The sequence below is a fragment of the Cucumis sativus genome, chromosome 3, assembly GCF_000004075.3.
Source record: "Cucumis sativus cultivar 9930 chromosome 3, Cucumber_9930_V3, whole genome shotgun sequence".
NCBI classification, from domain to species: Eukaryota; Viridiplantae; Streptophyta; class Magnoliopsida; order Cucurbitales; family Cucurbitaceae; genus Cucumis; species Cucumis sativus.
In genome coordinates, this window is record NC_026657.2 from 16,980,746 (window position 1) to 17,006,795 (window position 26,050).

The 26,050-nt window shown below is 36.1% G+C and overlaps 1 protein-coding gene across 2 annotated transcripts; it reads left to right on the forward strand.

The window, feature by feature from the left end:
* The first annotated feature begins 24,073 nt into the window (after positions 1-24,073).
* LOC101203743 (HMG-Y-related protein A) lies at positions 24,074-26,028 on the forward strand. 2 transcript variants are annotated; one of them, XM_031883406.1, is made up of 3 exons: positions 24,074-24,360; positions 25,037-25,084; positions 25,264-26,028. In XM_031883406.1, the coding sequence occupies exons 1-3, from the start codon at positions 24,310-24,312 to the stop codon at positions 25,753-25,755; spliced, it is 591 nt and encodes a 196-aa protein (XP_031739266.1). In that variant the 5' UTR covers positions 24,074-24,309; the 3' UTR covers positions 25,756-26,028. The 2 variants fall into 2 exon arrangements, with proteins under 2 accessions (XP_031739266.1, XP_004145857.1); XM_004145809.3 differs by lacking the exon at positions 25,037-25,084 and having other exon boundaries at positions 24,083-24,360.
* Positions 26,029-26,050: the final 22 nt, after the last annotated feature.

Genomic DNA, 26,050 nt, shown 5'->3' on the forward strand with positions numbered 1-26,050 from the left:
TGCAGTAGGAAAACTTGTATTCAACGAGGACTTATGTATCACACGATGAATAGGCACATAGTGCCCTACATGCTATGATTATGATCCATGACTCATCACCTAGAATTGGAGCATGCTAGATAAAGAGCTATGGTAAGCACATTATGCGCAATGATCTAACTTAGTGACGTATTGCAATAGCGTTATATGCACACACAAAACTATTAAGTATGAATACGAACCAACCAGTCACATCACTCCAACTATCATTATTGTCTTATAGTGATCCTTCTTCATGTGATGATGTGGTTCCTCACTTGGAGATGTTAATCGCCCAATGAGTTCCCATCGCGTAGCCCTTGCATGAGATGTCTCCTATGATTCACTAGCTTGATTCTTTGTTCATTATCCTACGTTTAGACATGTCAATCATGTAAAATAGGCATGATATTTATGTAAGATGTATTTCTAAATACTTATATATTTACAATGTAAGTTCTGCATTATGATCATCTTCTTATGTGGTTTAATCTCATTAGTCTAATAAAAAAGATTATAATAATGGTTATATCTGCACATTATCAATGGGGGGCTTGTTGATCATCAAATTTCCTTATTGATGTGGCGACACATCATCGATTTGATGAACGGAGGGCTCTCTGTGAATGCTAGACGGAGCAGAGAAAACGAACACACGGTTGGCAGTATCGGTTTCACAGGAAACAAGATGGATTGCACAACTCATGTGTTGATCTGTAGCTAGTGGGAGTCGCGACTGGGCGATGGCAAGTGCAATGGTTGACTAGCAGTGGCAGTTTGGTTGTCGTCCGACGTTAGTGTGAGGGAGAGAAAGAGAAACGGTGAGTGTGAGGGAGAGGGATTGATGAAAGGAATGAAAATTGTGAGGGGCATCTCTCTAAAACAATGGAGAAGAAATTTTATTATTTATTATTATTATATTTTTCTTAAGGAAAAAAGCTCAAGTGCTCCTAAACTTAATAACTTCCTTTTTGCCATTTTCTTAACTCTTTAAATATCACTCATTTTTCCGACTCTTTTACCAACTTAAATTGTTTCAAACTTTCTTATCAAAGTAATTAAATCTCTAATTGGTGTATGTGCTTCAAGACTGATTAACACAAATAAGAAATATTAGAGTAAGCATAAGAGAAGAGCATGGTATATGTAAGACACTCGCTGAAATGGATTCATAGGTTGCAAAAGATATTGAGCAAGATGACATGGAAATTAATTTAGTAGATTTTGATATTCCAAATCCATATGGACTCGAGCCACCACCGAGGGAGGACATGTCATCCACTTCGACAAGTATGACACATGATGTAGGATTATATAGGCCAAGTAAAAAAAAAGGTGTTCATATTTAGGGGACCTCATTTGGATCTTAAAGGAGAGCAAGTGTGGACATTGGTTGTCGAGAGGTAACCATTTTTAATCACGAAATACTATGGGATGCATACGTGGTTTCTTCTAGATATAACTCGTCTAGCCATATTTGGTCACATAGATCATTGAAAAGCAGTCATGTGTGGCATATATGTATTTGAGAGAAGCATGTCTTAATCACAAGTGTGTTTTAGCAAGTTAGATCGCGTCAAGGTTATCTCTTTGCTTTTTCATATGCTATCATGCGGGCATTCTTGCCTTCTCTTCCCTAATACAAGTTAGTTGCGCTATTATGTCTTTTTCTCCGTCGCCTTACAAACTCTTATTGTGTAGTTAGCTAATTATTATAATTGTTATTATTTAGTTCTTTTAACTCACCTAAAGGAAGAATGGACCATAAAACTAACATCTAAAAACAATTTCCTGTGTTAAACCTTGGATCACCTAGGTAAACTTATTGTTTCGCTTGCACTTAGATAAGCAGTAGGAAAACTTGTACTGAACAAGGACTTAAGAATTAGGCGATGAAGAGGTACATTGTGAGCCTTTTTCATGACTATGATCATGCCCTATGACTCATCGCCTACAATGAAAACATGTAATACAAAGAGTTACAATGAGCACATTATGTGCGATGACTTGACTTTGTGACATATTGCAGTGGAACTAAACATGACTAAAACCATTAAGTCTAAGCACGATATTGACGAACCATAGATAAATGTTTGAAGACAAGCATTATTCTAAATTTAGGGATGTGATAATGTGAATTAATGACCATTATTATAGTCATTTTTATTAGAATAATGAGGTCAAAACGCATAAGAAGATGTTGTACTTGATACGTAGAAAATCATATTGGATGTAATACTAGTTTTGTTCAATTGAGAGTATTCTTAACCTTGTTGCTCTGAACTAAGCAAGTGGTGAGAGGGAATGCAGTAATACATTATCATCGCTAAGCCACCCCTTAACATGCATCTTTGAAAGGATGTTGTGTGGTAAACATGCTGAGAGTTGTGGGCCTTAATCAAAGGGAGGTTACTATTATTACATATATGGTGCGTTGCAATTTGATGTCATTTAACCAGTGTGTTTACATCCCAAAAGATGAGTGAGTATGGTGGTGCACTGAGAGGTGCCAGCCTTAATTCGTGGTTGAAGAAGTTAAATCGCATCGAAGTATCAAGACATCAATTCGTTTAGCTAGTAATTTAATTCTATCTCCTTCCTTATCATGCCTAAGATACGAGTACACTAGCCCACATCATAATTTCGTAGTTTAATTTTTACCGCATAATTATGCACGTATTAAACTGAGTTAGGAGCTAAGAACCAAGTTCCCTATGTTCGATTCTAGATCACCCAGATATACCCACTGCTCTGCTTGCACTTGGGCAAGTAGTAGGAAAACTTGTACTCAGCGAGGACTTAAGTATTATGCGATGAGGAGGTGCATAGTGAGCATTTCATATTTTATAATAATGACTTGTGACTCATCGCCTACAATGGAAACATGCGATACAGAGAGTTATAGTGAGTGCATTAAGCGTGATGACCTAACTCAATGATGTATTACAATTATGTCACACACACACGAATTTATTAAGTCCACACGAACAACCAAGTTATTGGCGCATTTTTCTTAGCTTTTTCACTTCATTAATTCGTGCGCTAAACTATGCAGAAGTTCAATTTCAGCGAAATCGCGTACTTTAGCCAAAAAGTGCACGAACAAGTCTATGAGTATAGACGAACAAACTCTGATTTGACCTTTAAATTGAGCAAACATTTCGGAGAAATTGTAGACAAAGACAAAGGTGGAACAGAAACAACATGGAAAATCAAAACAAAAACTGTGTCAACCAACAAGCCCCAGACCTGAACCCCGTGCATCTCACCAATGATTTAGACCTCCCCATCAGATCATACGCATCACCAAGCCTATACAATTTCAACCCATGCATTGCAACACCTATGTTTGGGGAGAACTCTCAATTTGAAATTAAACTAGTGATGCTTCAAATGATCCAGAATTCAAGGCAATTCAGAGGACACACTCGGGAGGATCCACACGAGGACATACTAAACTTCTATTACATCTCTGTGTCATTCAACATGCCATAAATATTAAGAGATGAGCTGCGATTAGCCTTATTCCCAGTCACCCTATGCGATGAAGCTAAACAATGGGCAAATTCCTTAAAAGAAGGGGAAGGTACAACATGAGATAGTTTAATTGAAAAGTTCATGAAAAAGTTATTTCCACCCATTAAGAATGCGAAAAGAAGGCAGGACCTAATGATCTTCGAATAGAGGGATAGTGAGAATCTAATTGATGCATGGAGAAGATTCAAGCGAATGATGAAGTGATGTCCTCATCACAGCATTCCAGGATGTGTTTTAATGGAACAAATCTATTTTGGATTGAGCAGAGATACATGACAATCTGTTGATATGGTGTTTACAGGTGGGATGCTTTGGTCATCATATAACCATATTAAAACAACATTGGAAGCTATGACCAGTAATAGTCAAGAATGGAGAGATGACGAATTTGGCTCACGAAATGAAAGCATAGGAAGTAGAAGAGGGAGGGGGAGGATAGATGAAGGATCAGAAGGGAATGTGACGTTAACATTATAGAATCAGGTTACTGAAATGAATTAGCTTTTGCAGTCCATGGCATTGTCACAAGTTAATGTTGCAGGGAGTTTGATTAAAGCAGTACACTAGGTAGCCTAATTTGGCCATGTAGGATGCGGTAGACCGCATGATAGAGATGCATGCCCTATGAGCAAAGAAACAATCGCTTATGTGAAACATGATCCATACTCCAATGCTTACAATGAGGGTTGGCGAGATCACCTAAACTTCAGATGGGGTGGTCAAGATCAAAATGTACAACAGGGATAGGGCAATCGGTTTAACTACCAAGGAGAGGTATCCAAGTACCAACCAAGGCAATATAAAAAATGACTAGCACAACCCATTCAGTAACCTAACTTATCACATCCTTCAACATCTTCTTCATCGTCAATGGAAACATTGGTTCAAGAATATATGCAAAGGAATGATACCCTTTTGCATAGTCAAGCCACATCCACTAAAAATATGGAGTTGCAAATGGGACAATTGGCCAATGACATATATGGGCGACAAAAAGGAACCATCCCTAGTAATACAGAAATACCAAATCATGGAGGAAGCTTAGGCAAGGAAAAATGCCAGGTAGTTACATCACACAAAGGAAGAAACCTATCCATCCCCAAACTAGAGTCTGAACGTAGAAATTCTACTTTGATCTTTGTTGTTGAGAATGACGGCTCAAGTAATAATTCTCATTTCTTCAACTCATCTTTGGCTAATGATAATTTTTCTTGCAGAATAAAAGCATGTTGAGCGAAGAAATGGAGCATTCTAGGCGAGAAGAACCACGTGATGATGCGTCTGACAAGGTAAAGTGTTTCAATACATTGTTGCTCCCTCCATTTCTTGGTCGCTTAAACATTTTAAAGTAGTTGCTCATCAATATACCCTTTGTGGATACTAGATCAAATATCATCTTATGTCAAGTTTCTAAAAGACATTTTATTTAAGAAGCAAAAAATCACTGGGATAGAAATGATGGCCTTAACTGAAACCACAAGTAATACCTGTAAAGAAAGAACACCAGCAAAGATATCAGACGCTGGAAGTTCCACTGTTCCTTGTTCAATAGGCAGGGTGGATTTAGGCCATGCACTTTGTGACCTTGGAGCAAGTATCAATCTGATGTCGCTCTCTCTTTTTAAGAAATTAAAAATACGAGAGATACAACCAACGCTAATAAGGCTTCAGTTTGCTGATAGATCCATAGCTAAGCTAGAGGGTAAGATTGAAGATTTTTTGGTGAAAATTGATAAATTTGTGTTCCCCGTAAACTTTGTCATCCTGGACTACAAAGTTGATCGGTTGGTTCAAATCTTCTTAGGGCGGCCATTTCTAGCAACATGTTGCATCCTCATAGATGTCCACCAAGAACTCTTATGAACAATAAAAATGTTACACTTTTCCCTAAACAAGTAGTGTCTTTAAATTTTCAACGTGTGTACTATAGCCACCAACTCCAAATCATGTGTTGGGTAATTTTTCTCATGAGCTTTCAACTGTTTTGATGCATAAGCTATTACTTTTCCTTTTTGCATTAACACACAACTTAAGTCTTGACGTGATGCGTTGCAAAACACTTCAAATTTCTTTTCAGACGTAGGCAGCGTAAGAATGGGTGCAATAGTGAGTTTATGCTTTAACTCTTGGAAACTTTTTTTCACAGTTATCCATTTATTCAAATTTTGCTGCCTTCTTTGTTAATTCTGTTAAAGGAAGTGCCTATTTTGAAAATCCTTCAACAAATAACCTATAGTAACCCGCTAAACCAAAAAAACTTTGCACTTCAAATACTGTCTTAGGACGTTCCCAAATTTCTATCACCTCAACCTTTTATTGATCAACTTTAACCCTTCAATTGATATCACGTGTCCAAGGAACATGACTTGATTTAACCAAAAGTCACATTTGCTAAACTTGGCGAACAACTTCTGTTCCCGCAAAGTTTGTAAAATAATTCTCAAATCCTCATCATGTCTTACAACGTTCTCTGACTAAATCAAAATGTCATCAATGAACACAGTGACAAACTAATCCAAATAGCAATGAAACACTTTATTCATTAAGTCTAAAAGTAGTTGGTGCATTAGTCAAACCAAAAGACATAACTAGAAACTCATAGTGCTCATAACACGTATTAAAGGCAGTCTTTGACACATCTAACTCTCTAATCTTAAGTTGGTAATAGCCTAAACACGTCTACTTATTTAGAATATTGAGACTCCTTTCAATTGGTCAAGTAAGTCGTCTATATACACAGCTAAAGGTACTTATTCCTAATAGTCACTTTGTTCAATTACTAATAGTCAATACATAGCCTCATGGTACCATCCTTCTTTCTTACAAACAACACTGGTGCTCTTCAAGGTGAAGTACTAGGTCGTATATAACCTTTAACCAACAACTCTTGCAACTGGTTCTTCAATTTCTTTAATTTAAACTTTGGATGTCCTTCGCTACCTGAGAGAGAGAGAGGCGGGGACAAAACATTTGAAAGATTAGACCAATGTCTAGTGATTGAGAATTTTCATCAGCATATTTAATTTGACAGTGGATTTTTTCAAACACAACGAATAAATCATAAACTTGAAATTCATTTCGCAAGCATAACACAATTGACAAGAATAATATGCGTTTTGAATCATGAAACCATTTTACTACCATAAACAGTTTCAAATGTTCGAATTCCATAACGTTTAATTCTCAAAGATTCTCTTTGGAAATCCATCTTTTCCTCACACAAATCTTTCCAACATAAATAATACCGCATAAATTATCAACATTTTGGTAATGTACCCATCACCTCAAATAAAATCTGATTAACATTTTAACATCGAGTTTATCTATGTGGAGTAATCTTAACACATTCAGCAAATACCATCAATTCCATATACTACAACGTCTTACAATGTCAGATCACAAAGCAAGCAAAATGACATCTTATATCCGATCACACAACAAGTATAAGGCATATTATACCAGCTCACACATCAAGTATAAAAAATCTTACATAGATCACACAGTAAGTGTAAGAGATTAAACATCGCATAGAGTACTAAAAATATTTCACAAAGTATAATTCATAATCCATTTACAAATCAAATGTCAATATTAAATAAACATCAATACTTAAGAATTCAAATATGAGTTGAAAATCATTGTGGTTTTCCAAACATTTTAAAACCACTCATAGTGAAGATACAGTTCCTCCTAGCCTAAGCACTTAGCCAAACTCCTCATCAACCTGGAACACGAGACTAATTCTGAGGAAACCTCCTTAACACCTTGCAGTTCCTTTAGCTCTTACTTAGCTCAAAGTTTAGATTAATCTCTAAAACTTGTTTGAAACTCTTCTATTTATACACTTTTCCCGTGAAGATTTTCATGCCAGAATGATTCCTTCTGTCTGACAATGAGCTTCAATGAATTGCATACTGACACGTAGCTCTCATCGTCCAAATTCTAATCATTAGTGGACAGCTTAGTCAGAATCCTGACTTACTAAGCACTGCCCTTCAACATAAAAATGACGTTACATACTTCCTTGTTAAGGAATCTCTAACTGCCAACTAACCAAAAACATAGGAACTTCCTCAATGCTTGCTCCAAATGCATCAACACATCAAATTGTGAGATGTTACACTTAGCCCCACAGACCTGCTTGCTTGTCTCGTGAGACGTGGTGTGACTTGAGCATCCTTAACATGTTTAAACGCCAAAGACACTCGTCTTAACTTCCTTACTTTATCTTAAACACCAAAACACTTAACTTATGAATATCCTTTAAGTGATAAAGAACTTAACGCACAAAGATAAAACAACTTTAGACTTTTATTCCTTAACAAGGCGTTTAGTACAAGAATATAATGATGCAACACCTAATCAAAAGATAAAAACCAACACTTAAACTTAAAAGCCTAGCAGCTTCTCGCCTAGTAAGCCCAAACTTCCTCTCCTCTTGACCTCAACGCCTAAGTCCTGTAAGATAAAATTTTAAAACATAAGTCTAAAAGACTTAGTGTGATTTTATGAAAACATTTTCGCAATATCTTTTTACAAACATCATTTTGCATAAACAACATCAGAACATTTTGCATAAACCTTTCTTTCTGCTTAACAAACATATTCATAACATAACAATCTCACATAAACACACATTAGTTAACATTCATTCATTTCGCCAAAGATCCTGAATCGTTCTCTACGCTTGGTCTCATTATTTCGTGTTTGACTACTATATCAACAACATCCTAGAACAAACATATTCTTCCTTTTTGCTTAGGCCGTAAGCTTTATACGCTCCTTTCAACATATAAGCTAGCATCTTATCACCATGTGGTCTGTACACTCCATGGTGGCCTTGACTCTTTATGTGCACATAAAAGTTAGCATCATCTTAAGGAATCAACTAATGGTTTGAAAATCATTTCATAGCATTAAAATTGTAATAATCAAATCAAACTTTAACATTATAAATCATGTTTGAACACATATAAACATTTTATAGAAATCTCTTTTAGAAACACTTTCTCATTTGAAAGCATCTTTCAAAATAGTAAAATAGAATCACAGAACTTTTAAGAAGAAAACCACTTATAAATTGTAGGCCAAACCCTTGGTTGATATGCTTCATCGATTTCTTCTTGTCCCAAACCTCTTTGATCCAACATGCCACGCCCAACAACCTCCATTGCCCAAAAACTCGTTTTCAGCCAGAACCTTTTTTCTACTTTAGAGCTTAATAACAAACAATTCAGAACTCAAATGAAAATGTTTCCTTCTACAAAGTAGTTTCAAATTGTTTTAATACTCTCACCTCAAAATTGTAGCTTCATATTTCAATGAATGAACTCTACAGCTCTCTGGAATCCCACGTTATTCAAAATCACACGAATTTTGACCTTCCTTGCTTCCTTCAACTCAAACTCAACCCTCTCTTACTCAAATTAAACCGGCATCTTCAACTTAGAAAACAAACTCAAAATTTAAACTTTTGGGAGTAACTTCATTCAAAATGTATGAGTGTACTGTGAGAAATTTCATATTGAAACTGACCTATTTTTAGAGTCCATTGCATGAATTTACGTTGACACCTCATCCTTACTTGACGCCACCTTAAACCTTATTAAGACACCTCCTGCTTACTTTTACACCTCAAAATGCATGCTAACAAGGCTTTGACACTTCACTTAATCCTTAAATTGCTTGCCTTAAAACGGCCACAAAGTTGTCCAAAACGCATAGCTAGCTTCCAAGACTATCTTGCCTAGTTTCTCGCCCAGACTACATAACCCGACTTAGAAAAGTTATAACTTAAAATCCGTAACTCTTTTGATCAAACTTCATTCTACAAATTTTCTCTAAAAGGAGTGGACTTTCTTTTCTCTAAATTTCATAGAAAAACGCCAAACTATGTGTTCTGTAGCCTTCTGGGAGTGCATCTTACTCAGATTCACTCACGAACTGACCTTCTCGCCTTCTCTTATCTAAAATGCCAACTTTCTAATATCCAAAATGCCCAGCCACCTTCCTCAATAAACTAGACTCAAATTATGAACTTTCAAGACCAAATAAAGTGCAATTGTCCAAGTGAGTTATGAGAAAATCCTTTTCGAAGTTAGCTAAAACATTCAACCTCTATTATCCTTCTTTCTCGCCAACTTTAAACACTCAAAACACCTAAAGTACTATTCCTTGATACTTAACCAAGATTTTTCCTTCTTTCTAACCTCTTAAACTCTTTGGAAAATCTACATTACCTAAAGTTCGATTCTTACATAAGAGACACTTTTAGTCTAATAACTCTTACCACATACAGTCTCATCACATAGATTAGGACACAATTAGGGTCTCACAATTTTCACATTGGTCTATCTAAAAAATATTCCTAAATTTTATATGAAGTTGTTGTTATCTTTTTAATTTATTTCTTTTTAAAAATTTTGCTCTCAAGTTAACATTTATAGAAATAGTTATAATACACATCTAAATATTGTCTTAAATGATGATTAAAAATGGTCAATTATAGTCTAAGTAAGCCATAGTCAAAGTTTCATTTACTAACTAAAACAATTTTCATCAATTTCCATAAAGTTTTCCAAAGTTTCCATTGATATCAATATTTCCATTCAGAACCTCGACATTTCCATCTACATTGATATTTCAAACCTTGTTTGAGTTATATTCTCTCTAGCTTATCAAAGTATATTTAAATGTGTCAATATTAAAAAATATTTGTTGCTTCTAGTTGCCACTTGCTAAGGACACCAACTTGTTAGGGTGTTCGTTGGTTAGGTTGTGTTAGGTTGAAAAGACTCAACCAATTGTTCGGGTCGTAAGTTTGTTAAACTCAAATGGATTTTATTAAAAAGTGAATCCAACTGGTTGAAGATTGGTTGGTCTTAATAATTTCATTTGTGTATAATATGATTATAATATGTCACAAAGTCGAGTCATTGCGCGTAATAAGCTCACTATAACTATTTGTATCGCATGTTTACATTCTAGGCGATGAGTCATAGGACATGATCATAGCCATGTGAAATATTCACAATGTGCCTCTTCATGTCATAAATTCCTAAGTCCTCGTTGAATACAGATTTTCCTACTACTTGCCCAAGTGCAAGTGAAACAGTAGGTTTACTTGGATGATCTAAGGTCGAACACAGGAAATTATTATCAGACGTTAGTTCTAGAGTCCACTATTCATTTAGGCAAGTTGGAAGAATTAAATAATATCAAATGTAAGAATTGACTAATTACACAGCAAGAGTGTGTAAGGCAACACGAAGAGAAAGGTGTAATAACGTGTCTAACTTATATTACGGGAATAAAGGCAAGAATGTCCGTGTGTTATCATGCAAATAAGAAGAGAGATAACTTTAATGTGATCTAACTCGCTAAGACATATGATTAAGGCATGCTTCTCTCGAAGGCATATATGCCACACATGACTCCTTTTCAAATATCCATATGACCAAGTATGTCTAGGTAAGTTATATCTAGGAGAGGTCACTTATGCATCCTATAATATTTCGTGTTTAAGGATTGTTACCTCTCGATATCTACTATCCACACTTGCCTTCCTTTTGGGGGCTAATTGTTAGAAATACTCTCGCGAAGAAGCAAAGTTCCTCTTCATGCACTCTAGTTGTTCGTGTGGACTTAATAATTTCGTGTGTGTGTGACGTAATTGCAATACATCACAGAGTTAGATTGCGCTTAATGTGCTCACCGCAACTCACTATATTATATGTTTCCATTGTAGACGATGAATCATGGGTCATAATCATAACATACGAAATGCTCACTATGCATCTCTTCATCGCATAATACTTAAGTCCTCGTTGAGTACAAGTTTTTCTACTACTTGCCCAAGTGTATGCAGAGCTGTAGGTTTACCTAGGTGATTCAGGATCGAACACAGGTAACTTGGTTCTTAGCTCCTAACTCAATTTAATACGTGCAAAATCATGCGGTAAAAATTAAACAACAGGATATATGCAAAATATACAAACTTTTCCTAACTATGTACACTATGGTGCATGGTGTTGCAAGGTGAATATGGAATTATGAGGCGGGCTAGTGTACTCTTATCTTAGGCATGATAAGGAAGGAGATAAAATTAAATTACTAACTAAACTAACTGATGTCTTGATACTTCGATGTGATTTAACTACTTCAACCACGAATTAAGGTTGACACCTCTCAACGCACCACCATACTCACTCATCTTTTGGAATGTAAATACACTGGTTAAATGACATCAAATCACAACTCATTGTGTATGTAATAATAGTAACCTCCCCTTGATTAAGGCTCGCGCCTCTCAACATGTTTACCACATACAACATCCTCTCAGAGATGCATGTTAAAGGGATGGCTTAGCAATGAGGATGCATTACTGCATTCCCTCTCATCACTTGCTTAGTTCAAAGCAACAAGGTTAAGAAGGATACTCTCAACTGAACAAAACTAGTATTACATCCAATATGGTTTTCTACGTATCAAGTACAACATTCATTTGTATGTAGTTATTTAATAGTGAATGTATATGAACGGGATAAAGTAGACATGTATATAGAATGGTAGTAGAAATGCATTCTCTTCAAACATAACACTTGGAGTCTTTAGACCCTAATGTTTTGGATACAAAACAACACAATAACAAAATGAATAAATGGAAACATAAGTGAATGGTTATGCCTCTGAGTTTGACAAATCATTCTCTTCAGTTGGACTATTGCCTATATAGGAGAGGGAACTGATGGAGTTGTGGAATTCTCCTTCGTCTTAAGCTACAAGCTCTCACCTAGCTTATGACGATGGAGATAAAATTGAGATTGTAAAGATCTTACTTGTCCAGCCAATTTTTGCACACTTGCTGAGAAAAGGTGCATAGGTTTATATACAAGAGAGATTGTTCTGACATGTCGGCGCTCCATTAAGACTCTGAAAAGTTGTCGCTTTACTGTGTAGCCTAGTCTACTTGTCCTTTTCTGAAAGTTACTTGAGGAGATTTGCACCAACTTCTTTTGTCTGCTAGTTACTTGATCGCTTAACATCTACTTCTTCGCGTCGAAAAGTTCAGGAGATTTATTCACATGTTATGCGCTTGTTCATTTTTGCCTAACATCTTGCGATGGAACATGTTGAAACCTTGTCAAACAGGGTTAGAGCTCTTTTACGGTAGACTTTTCGCATGTTAGATAAATTTCCTACTTTTTCTTTTTGCCTTCTTCTACTTTTATGCACTGAACCCTCATTATTTTACTTAAGTGGCCACGATAACTTACATTTCTACAAGTTATCACCCCCCCAAATGTAAAATAATGCTTGTCCTCAAGCATCGTTGCAAAATTATCTATATGATTTTTCTTGTACTCACGTTAATCCTTTCATAATGCCTCTTCAATTCCCTTGTACGCTAGCACCATTTTCTTATGTTTGTCTACTAAATACTTGAAAATCTTTCTTATTTCTAAACACAACAAGCTTAGGCCTCAAACTTCTCTTGTTTATTTTTTTAAAAAAAAATCTTATCTCCCTTTTTGTTTTAAATATTTACTTATAATTGGCACTGAGTGGGAAATCATAGGAGCTCTATGAGTCTGTTCCTCTCCTTAACTACAACTCTTTTAGTCGCTTAGTATTTACTATCACATTTTGGTGAAGCTTTGCTTCTTATTTACTTGCATGAGAGGCTGCGACATAAGAGTTTTTATATTATGCAAATACTAAATGGAAATGATGTATGTATATATATATATATATATTTGTAGTAGGGAGAAGCTTTGATTCGACCTTGCACACCCCCAAATTTAGCAAGTGGCAATGTCCTCATTGCTAAAGAAAAGAGGGATAAGATGGTTTCTTCGAAATATTTGTAAAAGAAGGTTGAGTTAAAGCTAGCTCGCTTATAGAATGTAAGAAATATTTACTTAGTGCAGTTTGCCAAAGGAAACATCTAATTCTAGCGACAAGCGAAGAAAGAGGGACATGTGTTTCATCATGAAGGTCATCCTTACACGACATCACAAAAATCATATAGAAAAAGTAAAATGATGCAAGCGCCACATGTATTCATATTGCTTGCAGTAAATTTTTTTTAGTTCACATAAATAAAAAGAACGGATATATTAACTAAAATGGAAATGATTACATTTAAAGTCATGAAGTAGGTCGAAGTTACAGGGTAATAGTACGTCCCTATTCTTAAGCTTCGAGTTGAGGAGGATAGTTTTTTGCATCTTCAGGAAGTGAGTTTGGAACATTGATAGGAGGAATGAGGGCCACAAAGTTCGATGCAATGATGGGCTGCGGTACGCCCTGCACAAATGTCACGTAGATATATTCCATTTGTGTGGTGAATTGTCTATTGTGTCACTCCAAGATTTGTCAGGACTGGGCAGAATGTGTAACCAGTAAGCGACTCATATTGGTCATTACATAAGATAGTTGATGGACCATCTCGACCAGTCATCACATTTGATTGTTTAAATTTGCTATTTGCTCTTTTAACTCCCCCGTTTCTCTCGCTTGGCACTTCTGTGTCCCTACAACCTTCCTCCTCTACGGTAATTTCACATCCATTTCCATCAACCACTGTTAGCTGAGGTGGTGCCATTTTAACAGTAGAAGGGAGGTCGGGTTGAATAATCTAAAAATCTTCGAATGTCACAGGGTTAGGTGGCTCTTTGAGGTCAGCCACTAAACCACTATTGAGTGGTTGGTTTTTCGTTGGGCCTTGCGACACAGATGTTTGTCGCAAAAGTGGGGTGTCAGGGAATTGGTCAGTTGTGCGATTAAAGGCAAGGGAAGGGTGAGGGAGCTGGATTTAGGCGAAATGGTTAAACGAGGGCTCTGTTGGCTAGGGGATATAATAGTGGGTGGTGATAAGCGATCAACGGTTGTCCCAAAGTTGGTTTGTTTTTTGGTGATATGTTGTGGTACAGGCGATTTTGTCTCCTAGGGAAGCAGTAGGGTAATTTTTGCATCATCCTCGATGTCAACCATAGGGAATTTCTCGTGGGATGATTCAGTGGGTGATTCTTCAATCAAAGTTTGCTTAACAGATACCTTTAATCGCTTTTTACGCTTTGGCTCTTGAGAAGTTAGATCCTCTTGTTCCACGACCCCCACGTTCGGTGTGTCTTTTGCTTTACGTTTGAGTAGTGGTGGTGGTGGGGATTCTCACGTTTCTGAGTCTTCTCCTTCCTTTGGTGTTTGTGTTTTCAATTTCTGCACCTCTTCCTTGTTTTAATGCACAATTATAATGCGGTTCAGACCTCTGAAACCGTATTTTCCTGTCACCATCCGAGTTTGTGGAAACCTGGCTAAGGTCAACATAAATTTTCCACAGTGGATGGGAATGGTTTCGCACCCTTTGGATGTCTTCGCAAATCGAAGATTGTTTTATTGATCATCTAGCCCAGATTAAACGTCTGCTCTTTGATGATACAATAAAGCACTAATGCGTACTCTAAGGGTACTGTCCTATCGTGGCGTGTAGGGAGAATCTTCTTTTTGACGGAAAACAACCAAACATTTTAGTTGGTCGTCAACTAGTGTGGAAATAGTTGGAGTCTGCCAGTAGGGGTTTTTGTCCACTCAGCCTCTGGCCATGCGATTAATTGAATCACCTTTTTCACATCACTTCTCATTGGGTTTTCTATAATCTACTAGCCAGGGTATGCGTTCGGGTCATTGCGTAAGTCGTATAGCTCATTGATTTCTTCTACGGTGAATGAAACTTTCTCCTCTTCCACGACGACCAAAGATTCTTAGGGGTGGAATTTCACCGCGTAAAACATTTCTACCAAATCTAGTTTTACCCTTGCTTCGCTGAGTAATAATTTCTCCCATTTTAGCGCCTTAATTGATCGATGGAGAAAATCTGGTAGCAGTCCATTGAAAGATAATAATCCTTTTTTTCCACCTTTTTGTTTGGATGTTCCTGCCTTGGTTTGTCTTTTTAGCAAACCTTTAGTGCTTAGAAGTCCTGGGTCTTCAATTTGCCCGGGTGACTCCGTAGGACTCATCCTTTCAATTTCCCTTGAGAGTTCCTCTACCACAATATCTAAGTGGTCAATCTCATGTTGTTTGGCCGTCTGATTCACGGCTGCCACTCTATTAACCTGCTCGCTTAAGTCTGCAAGTGTATCGTGTTTCCCCTGCTTTGCTGCTCGTACCTCTGCCAACTTACTTTTTGCATCGCCTAGAAATGTAACACTTTTCCTTTTCTTTGTGGAAAGTTGACGAAGGTGTTCATCTTCTTCTCTCGCCTTTTCTTTTTCTCTTTTCGTAACCATCATGCCCGATTTCTGTGTGCATTCTCTCTGACTTGTTATTTTGACATTGAGTTTGTTGATTAAACTAAATCTCTTAAATTTTATATATTGTGAATAAGAGCATATTAATATAAAACACCCATTGAGTTTGTACTAAGTTTGGATGCTCATTTGGTTAAGAGTTTAATGCAAAGTTAAAAGTATTAATATAATTATATTATTCTTAGGAGATATTATTCTGGAGATATTATTTGAATTATTTCCTTAAGTGTAGAGAATATTTCTCTATGGTTATATATAGGCTTATATCTCTATTAAGTAATTAAATGAAATATAGATTGATTCCATAAAATCAACATGGTATCAGAGCTATAGGGTTTTAAGTCTCCTTGTATTCTAGCCGTCACATCCCTACACGTCTGCCTCCGTTGATTCGTCGACGGAGGCAGAGCCATACCCATCAGTAATCAATACACATCATGTCTCCAAGTAATTCGCTCTGCCTCCTAGATCAAAATCCTCGTCTCTGATTCTGCCGCCGCCGCCACTACTCCTTCTGCCATCACTGCTCCTTCTGCCATCACTGCTCCTTCCATCCACACAGTTCGTCGCACTCTCGACCCATATCCGCTCTCCATTCGTCCTCACTTAGATCTACTTGTGCGCACATTGCAAGCACCAATTTGTTCGTGCATCTCTGTTCGTGTCTTCGACTTCCAGATCCGTGTTTTATTTCATCTTTCGCCTTCGAATCATACTGTTCAAGATCAGACCGACCTGCCGCCGCCGCCCTTTACTCGTACCAGACAATCTCTTTCGATTGAAGACTCCCGATCCTGAAGAGGGTGAATCTTTGTTCAGATCCATAATCCACCGCTCCGCTCCACTCACAGCCGACGACACACAGGTTTGGCTTTGTCCGCTCTCCATTTGTGAAGCTCGCCGTCATGAAACGCATCTTCTCTTTTTGCGAAGAACGTCGCAAAGCTCTCTATCTACTCAACCTCTCAGCTCTATTCAGTTTTCGTTCTGTTCACCCAGATTTCCTGTTCAGTTTGATTCTGACTTGCTTTAGTTTAGTTCGTTCAGTTCCATTCTGATGACGAAACGCTCCTGCCCAATTCAGACCACGTTTTCATCCTGATTTGATTCTACTTTGCTTCAGTTTTGCTCTTTCATTTTGCCCCCGGAGTTCTTGTTTCGTTCTTCCTAGGTTCTGTTATAGATCTCTATACGAGGATCTATGTTTCTATCCCAGAAGTTCTTCATTTCGCTCTTCGTGGGTTTGTTTTAGCCTAGAAGTTCTTTGTGTGTTTGTTCTTCGGGTTTTTTATTCTATTCTAGATATATTGTTTCTTTTCTTAGTTCTTAGAAAACTCAAGTTTGTGATTTCAACCTTGAGTTTGAGGGAGGGTATTAATATAATTATATTATTCTTAGGAGATATTATTCTGGAGATATTATTCTGGAGATATTATTTCCTTAAGTGTAGAGAATATTTCTCTATGGTTATATATAGGCTTGTATCTCTATTAAATAATGAATGAAATATAGATTGATTCCATAAAATCAACAAAAAGGTCCAAAAGTGAAATTCTTAGTACAAACTAGATTAAAGCGTTTAGAGAAAAATTCAATTCAAGTCTTGGAAGAGAGAAATTGAAGTCTTTGGAACATTAAATAGATTAAGTTGATCTTATGGCATGTTTTGGAAATAGTTGTGACAACTTGACATGCAAAGATAACTGAGAGACCTTAATCGTTGTTTCAGGCTAAATTGAATTAGGGAAAGTGTATAATCCAGGGGATCAAATCATTGATAGTGAGTGATTTGTTTTTAAGTATTTTCATTGTAAATCTATATATGTTATTATTGTACGCTATAATTCTAACAATTACCTGTCTAATTTTTTTATGATCCATGTATTATAAGTGTTTTCAAATATGATTTTTGGTTTTCCATGAACCCTTATATTTCATAAATGTGGTTGAACACAAACCTATTAGTCATGTTTTAGATGACAACTAGTTTAAAATACTACTCCTTGATCTGTTACTATACTTATTAGTCATGCTTTTAATGAAATGTTATTCTACCTTCCTCTGTTCGCAAGGAACTTTTTGATAGAGGCTCTTTTTCTCTCTTGCGATTGGGCACTTCCTCCTCCGACAGCAGTGCTTTCATCGCTTCTTTTCCAACTCCCCAAACTGCTTTTTCTCCATCTCCCTCACTTTCATTCTTTCTTCCAATGGCCTGAGTATTTCTTGATTAGCCTTTTTGCGGGCCCTTGTCTCCAACCCTGTAGATTCAATAGCTGGAGAGGAAGTCCTTTCTGGTGGAAGAATTTTTCCATCCTCCTCAACTTGTTGTTGCACCTCACTGTTCTTCTTATTACATATTATTTTATTCATGTCCATTTTTTTTCCTTCTTTTGCTTCTTTCCTTACATATCCTTTTATTCCCTTATTTTCTACCTTGACCTTTGGTTATTATCAGTTTGTACTTACTAATTTTGTGTGGTCGTAACACAAGTGCAATACATCACTGAGTTAGTTCATCGTGCATAATGCGCTCATCGTAACTCTTTATATGGCATGCCTTGATTCTAGACAATGAGTCATAGGTCATGATCATAGCAATTGAAGTGTTCATTGTGTACCTTTTCCTCACATAATATTTAAGTCCTTGTTGAGTACAAGTTTTCCTACGTATCGCTTAAGTGCAAGCGAACAATAAGTTTACTTGGGTGATCCAGGGTCGAACACAAAGAATGTTCCTTAGCTTCTATTTTTTCATAACTCGTGCACAATCGTGCTGTAAGTAATAAAATTTAATTCATATAAATAGTATGCTAACTTTCCTAACTATTTATACTAGGGTTCTTGGCGGTGCAAGGTGCTTAGGGGGTTATGATGCAAGTACTAGTGTTCTCCTTTTAGGCGAGATAACAAATAAAATTGAATCAAAGAATGATAACATCTAGCTAATGGCTTGGTACTTTAATGCAATTTAAATGATTCAACCACGTATTAAGGTTGTCACCTCTCGGTGCATTACCGTACCTACTCACCTTTCGGAATGTAAATATGCCGGTTAAATGTAATTTTCATCACAACTCATTATGCATGCAATAATAGTAATCTACCCTTGATTAAGGTCCATACCTCTCAACATGTTAACCACAAACAGTTCCTCTCAGAGCTGCATGTTGCATGTTAGGAGATGTGAATACATCACTATATCCATTTCGCCTCTTATCTAGTTCAAAGTGCGAGATAATTCTGATTTCTATCCTTGCTCTTCTTTCGAAGAGTCAAGATTAAGACGAATACTTTAAATTGAACAAAACTATTATTACAAGCTCTATGGGTTTTTTCATATCAAGCACATTGCTCATTTATATGTAGTTATTTAATCATGGAGGTATGTGGATGAGATAAAGAAATGACAGAGTGGTAGTAGAAATACATAGCATTGATAAATCATTCTCTTTGGTTAGAGTGTTGCCTTGCTAGGAGGAGAAGAAGTGGAGTTAAGGAATTTTCCTTCGTCTTATGCTCAGGCTCTCACCTGGTGTATGATGATAGAAAGAATGTTGTAAACAACTTGCTTGTCTGGCCAATTTTATGCACACCCGTTGAAGAGGGGTGTATTGGTTTATATAAAGAACAATTGGTGTTTTCATGTCGACACTCCATTAATACTTTGAAAAGTTGTCATTTTGCTATGTAACCTAGTCTACATGCCCTTTCCTAAAATTCCCGCCACTTTCTTTTGTCTGCTAATGTTGCTTAGGCACTCAACATCTATTATTTGTCGTCATACGTTGGGGTGATTACCTCGCGTGATATGCTTGCTTTTTGTCACCTAACATCTTGCGATAAACATGTTAAAACCTTGTCAAAACAGTGGTCGAGTTCTCTTTCGGTAGGTTTTTTGCATTTTAGTTAAACTTCCACTCTTTCTTTTTGCAATCTTCTATTTTTATGCAATCAGCCTTTATTATTTTACTTAAGAGGCTATAATAACTCATATTTCTACACATTATCAGCCCTCTCCACCCTTTCGCGCCTTCCTTGTTCTTGTAGCCTTATCGCACTATGCGTTGAGAAGGAGAAGCTCTTAATACTAGTAATACGACGACCTGATGAGGGATTTTGTAAGGGGAGCATTTCTTGGTGAAAGATGGCAGGAAAACAATGAAGAATATTGAAGAAGAACTTTTGGAATGGTAGTGCTTTGAAGGTTTTACAATGAGTGGATTCATGACTTGTTGTGTTGGCTAAATGTTAAGACTCAGTGTTTTAAAGTGTTTAAATAGACCTTCTTAACTAGGATTAAGAGGGTGGTTACCGAGCGATTAATGCCTTGTCAAATTAATTATGATGTGAAAAACTCGAGTGACTACTCTTGGCATGAGGTACGACACATTCATTGCTTCTTGGAAGTTTAAGAACTGATGGATTTGGCCTGACGCTTCGTACCTCCTAAAGATTTCAACGTTTCCCAACGAAATCTAACATTCTTTGTGTAAGGGTGATAAACTACCTATGTTTGTGTGGTATGACTCACAGTCCTTATGAGAGATTAAAGAATACACATAAAGCAAAAACAAAATAATATAAAATTGATTTACACAAAAATAAAAGAATCGTTTGCAGAGGTATAAGAGTATAAGAAATTATACATACTAATATAAGGATACAAAATTTAAAAACGAATGGAAGAATTATACATTATAGATGTGTCTATGCGTTCAGGTTCCTTGGCGAGGAAGAACTATAGTATCATCGCTTTTGCTCCGCATAGCTTCCTAACCTCGTTGTTCCTAAACTTCATTGATCATTTACTTCATGACTCTCAGCTTCTTGATTATTCATTGCAATAAGTCTCTGCTCTCAACCATTCATCGCAATGTTCAAATGATCTTTCTCTATCATTGTCGCTTATCTAACTGATATTACATTTTCGTTAGTTTCGTGCGAGGATACTTCTCGGATGACTTCATGGAGATTCTCATTTTCATTTACGACCACCTCCATCCATTATAAGACTTCTATAGGTCATCAGTCGAAAGATACATTGATCTTGGGGGTTGTACTCTGATATCTTGAACCTTTTCGCGCGTATCCTCTGTCCCAGTTTGAGCTTACTCTTTCAGTGAGAGAGCTACAACGACGATTTTCAGCTAATCGCATGATTAACCAAATTTTTTTTGTCCAAACTCAAGTAAAATGCTACTCTAACATCAAAAAATCAATTCTTCGACAACTGTGCCAAAAACTAGGTTGAGGATTGGTTGGGCTTAATAATTTCATTCGTGTATAATAATACGATTACAATAAGTCACATAGTCAGGTCATTGCATGTAATATGCTCACTGTAACTCTTTGTATCACATGTGTTCCATTCTAGGGGTTGAGTCATAGGACATGATCATAGCCATGTGAAATGCTCACAATGTGCCTCGGCATCGCATAAATTCCTAAGTCCTCGTTGAATACAAGTTTTCTTACTACTTGCCCAAGTGCAAGCGAAACAGTAGGTTTACTTGAGTGATCCAAGGTTGAACACATGGAATTTTTTTCAGACATTAGTTCTAGGGTCCACTATTTATTGAAGCAGTTGGATGAATTAAAGAATATCAAATGTAAGAATTGACTAATTACACAACAAGAGTGTGTAAGGCAACACGAAGAGAAATGTGTAAGAACGTGTCTAACTTATATTACGAGAATGAAGGTAGGAATGCCTGCGTGTTATCATGCAAATAAGAAGAGAGATAACTTTGATGCAATCTAACTCGGTAAGACATACTTATGATTAAGACATGCTTCTCTCAAAGGCATATATGCCACACATGACTGCTTTTGAGAGATCCATATGACCAAGTATGGTTAGGTGATTTATATCTAGAAGAAATCACTTATGCATTCTATAGTATTTTGTGTGTAAGGACTGCTACCTCTTAGTATCCCCTATCCACACTTGTCCTCCTTTCGAGGTCAAAATGTTGGAAATACTCTTGCGAAGAGGCAAAGTTTCTCTTCACGCGTGTTAATTAGGTTCTAGCTACTTTTTCCTATCAGGTAGTTAGCAATTTATGTTGGTCAAACAATAATAAAAGCACAATTAACACGTTAAAATTTATAAGTGACTCTTTTTATCATGAACTATCACCTACTCAGACTATTCATAACACATTGACTTGCAGAAGAGGAGAGATATCATATTGAAATGCTATGTTTATATAAAATCATCAAAGAACGTAGGTCATAGACCTATAAATCATATGTACATTATGAAGTGTAAAACATAAATGAAACAATAAAGTGGAAGGCAGAGAAAAAAATGGATCACTGTTAAAAGTTAGAGAATCAACAAAGATAATCTTCTTCTTTGTCATAGCTTCACACTCTCCAAGTAGCTCACTTGAGCTCTCTCAAGATCTATTCAAACCTTCATTTGCCTATTCGGATCCCCCCCTCTTTCGGTGGAGACGAAGTGCTTGTATAAACTGATTTTCGACAGGAAACTTATATTCCTCTGAGCGTGTCAGTGTTGTCATCTGACCCTGTGAGGTCACATTGTCCCAACTACCATCCTTGTCTCCTTGTGAGCTTTCCTTGCGTGATGTCTTGGTTTCTTGCCTGGGGTTGTTAATTGCCAAACTAGATCCTATCGCATAGCCTTTGCGTGAGATGTCCTGTATGATCTGCTCATTTCTTATTTTTCCGCTTGTCCTGCGTTTAAACATGATAACCGCGTAAAGCAGGAATGACATTTATGTAAACTGTATTTCTAAGTACTTATGTGTTACAATACAAGTCTGTTTAAACCTGATAACCGTGTAAAACAGAAATGACATTTATGTAAGCTGTATTTCTAAGTACTAATGCGTTACAACACAAGTCATGCGTTCTGATCATTTTCTTATGTGTTTTGACCTCACTATTATAATAAAAATGACTATAATAACGGTCATTGTTGCACCTTGTCACTAACCCAAACCAACCTATCCCAAATCAATTTAAATTTATATTATGCAATGTTTTTCCATAGTACTAAAAATTTATTTTCAAGAGTAGTTGGAAAATAGATTATCCAAAAAAAAAAAAAATTTACATAAAACTAAAATAAATATAAATACATTTTCACTAATAGAAAAAATGTCAAGTTATTTACACAAATAGAAAGAAAAAAAACCATGGATAAACTTCCATCAACTAATATAAATGATAGACTTGTATCAATTTCTATCATTGATCACATTAAAAATAGACCTGTATAAGTTTCTATTAGTAATATACTTCTATCTGCGTTAATCATTGTAAGCTTGTTTCAGTTTCTAACATCGATAGATGTTGATGGCTGTTCACTTCTATCGGCATCTATCTGAACGGTAAAGAATGTAGAAGCTTTTACTATAACCTGTATATAGTTTAACTCATTTTTTTATATTTTAAAAGATCCCATAAATATATGTATATACAGTTTTATCACAGGTAAAAGGTTAAATATCACTTTTAGTTCCTAAACTTTCGTAGAAGCAACAATTTAAACTTTGGTTTATAGCAATTTAGTGTTTGAACTTTCAATTTTGTAACAATTTAGTTCATAAACTTTACTGTTAACAATTTAGTCTTGAATTTTAAAGTTTATAATAATTTAGTCCTCATTGTGTATAAATGAGTGAAAAATTAAGTGGGATTTCTTTCCTAAATAAAATGATAAACTAATTAAGAACTCGATAATTTTAAAAAATACAATGTCTACGTCATAAAATAGTAAAAATTGACATTACATTTTCTTTATGAATTTTGCTCATGTATTAGGGTCTAAATTGTTACCAATGAAAAAATACAAATACTAAACTATTGCATACAATTGACATAAAATTGAAATTACAAGAACTAAATTGTTAGACATCAAACTTCATAATTAAATGGCTAGTTTTATAAAAACTTTAGGGATTAAAAGTATTTTTTTAACCAAGGTAAAAAAAACATATTTTTAAAAATTAATAATAGGTAAAGAGAAACAAAACAATAAAAAAAAAAAGGTCAAAAACGTAACTTCACAATCTGGGTTTCAAAATGCTAGAAACAGAGCTTTAGCACGTCATCAATCCGTGCAGAACTTCAATCGGCAAATACAAACCGTCAGATCATCATCCACTAGAAGATTCCAGCTGTTCACGATTCACATCAAAATTGCAAAAAGAAAAAGGAAACGAAAAAGAAAAAGAAAAAAGAAAATTAAATTAAAAAAAAAAAAAGAAAAAAAGAAAGGGGAAGAACAGAAATTACTCAAAATCCCCTGTTTGCAAATCTGTGCTCAAATCAAACAGTTAACAGAGCATTTTTTTTTTTTTTGAACAGCAGTAGTAGGTTCCTCTTTCTATCTCTAGCTGCTTTCCGGGTTACTCTTCCCCTTCTCTGTAGGCTTCAGGATAATAAAAAACCTTACTTTTTTCAATTTTCAATGGCGACTCAAGAGGTTAATAAACCTCCATCACTCCCTCCTTACCCTGAGGTACATTCCTTTCCTCTTTCTCTCTTCCAGTTTCAGATACCCATCTACCAAAAACAATCATCTGTCCTTTTCTTTTCCTCTTAATTTTTTTTACCTCTAATTTGTTGAATCTATTATGGGTTTATGTGTTATGTCTTAATTTCTTCTTCAATTAGGGTTTCTTGTGATTTGTTTCTGATTTTTGTATCTTGTTTACTGAACTTCTTTTTTTTTTTTTTTTTTGATTTTTTTTCTTCTTGTTATGTTGTAATTTGGTGAACAGGGGAGAGTCCTTTTTTTTTTTTTTTTTTTTCTTTCTTCTTTGTGTTTTCTTTCATTTCCTTCTCGAATCTGAGTATTCTTTTTGGAAAAAATATTGGAATGGTTTTTTTTTCCCTTTTTCATCGTCACTAAATTTTGATTGATTCAGCTGAGATTTCTCATTTCTCACTGCTGCTTCCTCTATTGTTGGTTTCCATTCTTGTTTTCAATTATTCTTCACTTCCATCATTCTTTAAAAGTGGTTTTGAGTTTTGAATTTTGTTTGAAACAGGAGATACATTAATTTTACTGAGATGTTAATGTTATAAAAAAATGAGAAGTGTTAAAAGATTTGAAGATGTTAGATCTGTTGTTAACTGTAAAGTAAGACGGAATCTTAAGTTAAAGTATGACTTGAAAATGTGTTTTATTTCAGATCTCTTTACTTCAAAGAGATAACAAACCATACAAGTTTATTATAAAGGTAATTTGGTTTGAATTCTCTTGAAATGCAAGGAAAGCAGAATTCTGATTCATTGGATATTAAGTTTCTTTTTAGAACTGCAAATCATTGAAATTGATAAAAGTGGATCGTGAAAATGAAAAGAGAAGGTTGAATTGAAGAAACACCATTTTTTTAAGAAGGTGTTTTAAATGATGCAGATGATATTTAGGGCTATTGAAGCGTTGAATAGTGACAATGGCTCAAACAAGTCCACGATATCAAAATACATTGAATCGACATATGGGAACTTGCCAACTGGGCACTCATCTTTGCTCACACACCATTTGAACATGATGAAAGCGAGTGGGGACCTTGTGTTTTGGAAGAACAACTACATGAAGAGGGATCCTACGGCACCACCCCGACGAGGCCGAGGCAGGCCTCCCAAATCGAAGAGCCCTCTTCCACTCAGTTCTGTGATATCCTCACCAAAGCCAAGAGGGCGACCGCCTAAGGACCCCAATGCACCTCCAAAACCACCAAAGCCAGTGCAGATGAAGGTATCTTCTGGGACTGGAAAACCAAGAGGAAGACCAAGGAAATTCCCCCAGTCAGCATCCACGCCAGCTCCTCCGGCACCAAGTGGGAGGCCCAGAGGTCGACCTCCTAAGGTGAAGGCTACATTGACTGAAGTTAGTGTTCAACAATAGATTGTTGCAGTGCAGTTCATTGGTAGTGCCTTGACTCTCTCTCTCTCACTCTCTCACTCTCTTATTTGTCTCTGTTGCTGTGTGGGCAGTTTGTAGTTGTAGTGCTTAGTTTTAGTTTGATGTGGATGTGGGTGTAATTCATGTAAAATGTGGTGTAGTGGTTTGTGAGGCTCTGTTGCTTTCTAATTTACAAAGTGAACATTGACCTGTGCTAATCATAATTTCTTCGGTGTTTCAATCCTTCAAACATTTTTCATTGCTTCAAAGATGACACATCACATTGTCTACTCTTTTT